At 68.1% G+C, this 5119-nt stretch overlaps 1 protein-coding gene across 1 annotated transcript; it reads left to right on the plus strand.

Moving 5' to 3' along the window:
• ELP5 (elongator acetyltransferase complex subunit 5) lies at positions 1-4804 on the plus strand. The gene is made up of 8 exons (XM_039499998.1): positions 1-64; positions 776-836; positions 1087-1167; positions 1352-1578; positions 2207-2400; positions 2683-2781; positions 3415-3515; positions 3935-4804. The coding sequence occupies exons 1-8, from the start codon at positions 13-15 to the stop codon at positions 4041-4043; spliced, it is 924 nt and encodes a 307-aa protein (XP_039355932.1). The 5' UTR covers positions 1-12; the 3' UTR covers positions 4044-4804.
• The last annotated feature ends 315 nt before the right edge of the window (positions 4805-5119 follow it).

Genomic DNA, 5119 nt, shown 5'->3' on the forward strand with positions numbered 1-5119 from the left:
GGAGGGGGTGGGATGCTGGGCGAGCTGGTGGCTGGGTCAACGGGGGGGCTCGTCCTCATCCAGGGTGAGGGGGGAGCAATGGGGGAGGGGGAGCTGGGGGGAGAGGAAGGAGGGAGCAAGGGGAACTGGGGAGGAGGAGGAGGAGTTGGGGGAGCTGGGGAGTAATGGGGGAGCAATGGGGAGGAGCTGGGGGAGGGAGGAAGGGGAGCAATGGGGGAGCTGGGGAGGAAGGGGGAGCAATGGGGAGGGGAACTGGGGAGGGGAACTGGGGGAGGGGAGCAATGGGGGAGCTGGGGGAGAGGAAGGAGGGAGCAATGGGGAGCTGGGGAGGGAGGAGGAGGAGGGGAGCAATGGGGGAGGGGGAGCTGGGGAGGGGAGCAATGGGGGAGCTGGGAGGAGGGGGGAACTGGGGAGGAAGGGGAGCAATGGGGAGGGGGAACTGGGGGAGGGGAGCAATGGGGGAAAGGGGAGGTGGGGGAGCTGGGGAGGGAGGAAGGAGGAGCAATAGGGGGATCTGGGGAGGGGGGAGGGGGAGCCTGGGCGAGGGGGAATCTAGAGAGGAGGAGGAGGGAGCTGGGGAGGAGGGGAGCCGGGGGAAGCAGAGGGAACCTGGCAGGGCCGGGGTGGGAGGAGCAGGGAGAGCTGGGCGGCGGCGGGGGAGGCTTGTGGGGAGCTGGAAGGGCAGGGGGGTCAGAGAGGGAGCGGGGTCTTTGTATTTCCCAATGGGGGGGGAGAGCGATCCCCGTCTCACCGGCCCCGGGGCCTTTCGCCGCAGACACCGCCGAGTGCGAGGGCCGCAGCCTGCTCAAGACCTTTGTGGCAGCTTCGGCGCACAGGTGGGTGCAGTGCCCCCCCTCCCCCCAGCAGCCCCATTGCCCCCCCCAACCGTGGGGTGGCTGAGACGCACGCCCCCTGCCGGCACACGGCCTGCCGTCTCCTGGCCTTCCCCTGGCGGGGGAGGGGTGCTGCTGGGTGCTCCCCCCCATAACCCACAATTGCCCCCTTGATCCCCAGCGCCCCCTTGTGGCCTGCGGCTCCCCTACGCTCGTGGCTCATCCCTGCCCCGTCTCCCCTTTGTGCTTCCAGGGGGGAATCCGTCCACGTTTTCGGCTTCGAAATCCCCGAGGAAGAGTTCCGGGCCGGCTTTGACCCCGAGGTGACCGTGCGGTGAGTCCTGCCCCCCAAGCCAAGACCCCTCCCTCCCCAATAAGTGGGGCCAGAGGCACAGGGTAGCTGCCCGCTATTGACGCACCGGGCTCAGGCTCTCGGCAGACTCAGGCAGCGGCGCGTCGGTTACAGCTGCCCCCTCCCGTAACGAACTCCCTGGGTTGACCTTTGACCTCCCCCCCAGGTTGTGTTATCAGGATGGCTTCACAGACCCCCTGCGCTGGACCGGGGAGGCCGGGGGCTTCGGGGCGGAGGAGTTCACGGCGCTGGGGGTGGCGGGGCGCCTGGCCCGGGGACCCGCCGGACCTGCCGCCGTCGTCCTGGACTCGCTCAGCTGGCTTCTGCTGCGCCAGCCTCTGCCCGCCGTCTGCCAGACGCTGGGACGGATCCCGAGGGCGGCTGCCAGCGCAGGTGTGGACTCCCCGGGGGGGCTGGGAGCCAGGACTCCTGGGTTCTCTCCCGGCTCTGGGAGGGGAGTGAGGGCTGGTGGGTTAGAGCAGGGAGGCTGGGAGCCAGGACTCCTGGGTTCTCTCCCTGGCTCTGGGAGGGGAGTGGGGGCTGGTGGGTTAGAGCAGGGGGGGCTGGGAGCCAGGACTCCTGGGTTCTCTCTCCCGGCTCTGGGAGGAGTGGGGCTGGTGAGTTGGAGCAGTGGGGGCTGGGAGCCAGGACTCCTGGGTTCTCGCCCCGGCTCGGGGAGGGGAGTGGGGGCTGGTGGGTTAGAGCAGTGGGGGTTGGGAGCCAGGACGCCTGGGTTCTCTCCCTGGCTCGGGGAGGGGAGGGGGGACTGGTGGGTTAGAGCAGGGGGGGCTGGGAGCCAGGACTCCTGGGTTCTCTCCCCAGCGCTGGGAGGGGAGTGGGGGCTGGTGGGTTAGAGCAGGGGGGCTGGGAGCCAGGACTCCTGGGTTCTCTCCCTGGCTCTGGGAGGGGAGTGAGGACTGGTGGGGTAGAGCGGAGGGGGCTGGGAGCCAGGACTCCTGGGTTCCCTCCCGGCTCTGGGTGGTGTGGGGGTGTCTGACCTCTCCCTTCCCTCCCCGCTCAGGCCTGCAGGTGACAAGGATCCTGGCCTTGCTTCACGAAGACCTGCACCCCCCGGGCCTGGTGGAGACCCTCCGCTCCCTGGCCCGAGCCGTGGTGGGGGTGGGGCCGGCCCCCGAGGGCGTGGGGAGTGGGGGGGACGCCCCCCGTCTGGCCTCCATGCTGCAGCGTAAGGGGACCGGGAAGGTCCTCAAAAAGGTGGGGGAAGGCAGGCGGAGACACCCAGATCGGGGTGTGTGTGGGGGGAGGGCAGGGCGGTGAGGGGTGGATATTGGGGGGCAATGGCCCCCCCAGATGAAAGGACAGTGGGGGGGTTATGGAGGGGAGGGGGGTCTCGGACGGGTCGGGGTATCTTACCAGCTGGGTGGGCAGTGGGAAGGGAGTTGTATGGAAGGGGCGACAGCCCCCCTTTGAGGCTGGGGGGGCAGCAGGTGCCAATCTGGGGGGGTTGGTTCTGTCTCATCCTCCTCCCCCCCACAGGAGGAATATTTCACCGTCCTGGCCGGCTTCACCCCAAAAGCCCTTGGGAAGCCCACGGGGAGTGTGCCCCGAGATGAGGACGCCGACCCCCACTCCACGGTATGACCCCCCCTCCCTTTCCTTATGGAGCTGGGGGGCCCCGGTTAGACGGCAGTGGGGTGGGGGGATCCGCAGGTATCTGGACACCGGAGCACCCCAAACTCTGTTCCTTTCGAAATCCAAGCTTAGCTGCCCCCCCGGCACTGTGGGGGTGTAAGGTGGGGGGGTTTGGGGGGCAGGTTAGGGGGGTGGGATGGAGGATCTCACAGGTGAGGGGCGTGGGAGTTAGCAGAGATCTGAGGGGCTGGGTGGGGTCAGGGATCTGGGGGCAGCAGAATGGGGAACTGGACCTCCCAGGGGCACCAATTGGGGGTGCTCATTTGGGGATGGGAGGATTTGGAGGTCCTGGGGGTGCTGGTTGGGGTTGTGGGGTGTCTCAGGGGATGGGGATCTGGGGTGCGGTTCAGGGACAGGGTAGTGGGGGTTTGTGGGGTAGGGGATGGGGGTGTTGGGGTTATTGGGGGCACTGATTGGGGGGTAGGGTTGGGGGGGGCTCTGCAGAGATCCCCTATCTCCGCTGTGGGCCCCCTCTAGCCAAGCTGTCTCCCCCATGGAGGGAGGTGACCCCATGGGGGGACTCATACTGGGGGGGGGCCCCCCCGCAGTGTGTGTGACGGGCATCTCCCCGGCCAGGTGGACCCTGCCGCCAACCTAACCTTCAACCTGCGGCTGTCGGACACGGAGCGCCGGGCCCGGGACGGGATGCCGCTGCCCTGCCACGTCAGCGCCCAACAGTGAGTGGGGTGCATGCCCCCCGCCTCCCCTTGGCACCCCCCCCAGAGGAGACGCCCCCCCACCTCCGCTCTGCACCCGCGGGATACCCCATCAACTCCCTCTGCTCTGCACCTCCCCAGGAGATGCCCTCTGGACAACTCCTGCCTCTCCTCTGTGCGCCCCGGAAGACGCCCTGACACCCCCACTTTGCTCTGCACCCCGGGGCAGATGCCCCTGCCTCTGCTCTGCACCTCTGGACACCCCACCTCCTTTCTGCCCCTAATACCCACAAATTACCTCCTGGCCTCCCCTCCCCCTCTGCTGTCTCTCTCTGCTGCCTCTCCTCCCCCCATCCTGCCCCCAGCCATCCCTCCTCTGCCCCCGCCCGATCTCTAGTTCCATGGGAGCTGACCCCCCCCCAAATCCCTCCCTGTGGTAGGAAGTCGTCCCTGTTGGAGGCCTCGACCAGTGGCGGGAAGATCTACTACGAACCGGACGCCGCGGACGACCTGGACGAAGAGGATCCGGACGACGACCTGGACGTGTGAAAACTGAGTGTGTGTGTGTGGGGGGGGATGTGGGGCTCCCCCCGCCCCCAAATGGACCCTTGGATCTGTGCCTCCCGGCGGGACCTTCAGCGAGATCTGTGACAGAGAACCGACCCGGGCGCCACTGTGTGGGGAGCTACCCAGGAGCGCGGCCGCGTGCCCCCGCCCAGGGTTGTGGCTGTGGCCGGGAATGGGGCCAGTGGGGCTTTTGATGGGGTTGGTATCTGTCCGGCGAGAAGGGGGGGGGCTGTCTTGTCCCCCCTCCCCACTGCACCCATGCCAGGCCCCCCACCACCGTCCCTAACCCCCCCCCCCGCCATGGCATGGGAATAGACTTCCATAAAGGAAGGGTGGATGGGCACTAGCGCCCCCTAGAGGGGACAGGCCCCTGCCCCATTCCCTGCCCCCCTGAGCCAGCCAGTCCCCGCCCTGGGGCCGGGGAGGAGCCAGCGCCCCCTAGAGGGGACAGGCCCCCTGCCCCATTCCCCGCCCCCCGGAGCCAGCCAGTCCCCGCCCTGGGGCCGGGTGGAAGCCGGCGCCCCCTAGAGGGGACAGGCCCCCTGCCCCATTCCCTGCCCCCCTGAGCCAGCCAGTCCTTGCCATGGGGCTGGATTGGAACTCCCCTCTCAATTTGTAGCAGTAGGACTCATCCCTCTTCAGTCCAGAGGGGTCCCTATGCCTTTAAAACTAGCTGCTTCCCTTATTGTGGTAGGTCCTACCAAAAAACCAACAACTCCCGCTGCTGCCGCCTCTGCCCGACCCCAGCGTTGTGCCCTTGTTGGTATAAACCTCGTTTAGGGGTGAAATGAAACTGAAGCACGTTAATAGCGGCGCATGGTGGATGGAGCGACGCTGGTGGAGGGAGAGGAGAATCGGTGGGAGGGGAGTGGGGGCTGGTGGTTAGAGCAGGGGGGGCTGGGAGCCAGGACGCCTGGGTTCTCTCCCCGGCTCTGGGAGGGGAGTGGGGGCTGGTGGGTTAGAGCGGGGGGGGCTGGGAGCCAGGACGCCTGGGTTCTCTCCCCGGCTCTGGGAGGGGAGTGGGGGCTGATGGGTTAGAGCAGGGGGGGCTGGGAGCC

The sequence above is a fragment of the Mauremys reevesii genome, linkage group 14 (assembly GCF_016161935.1).
Source record: "Mauremys reevesii isolate NIE-2019 linkage group 14, ASM1616193v1, whole genome shotgun sequence".
NCBI lineage: Eukaryota > Metazoa > Chordata > Testudines > Geoemydidae > Mauremys > Mauremys reevesii.

Excerpts from the sequence above, each read along its gene's own strand:
- ELP5 (XM_039499998.1), top strand. The coding sequence starts at position 13 with ATGCTGGGCGAGCTGGTGGCTGGGTCAACGGGGGGGCTCGTCCTCATC. Across the intron at positions 65-775 it reads GGGGCTCGTCCTCATCCAGG|ACACCGCCGAGTGCGAGGGC; the intron begins GTGAGGGGGGAG and ends CTTTCGCCGCAG. Across the intron at positions 1,168-1,351 it reads GACCCCGAGGTGACCGTGCG|GTTGTGTTATCAGGATGGCT; the intron begins GTGAGTCCTGCC and ends CCTCCCCCCCAG.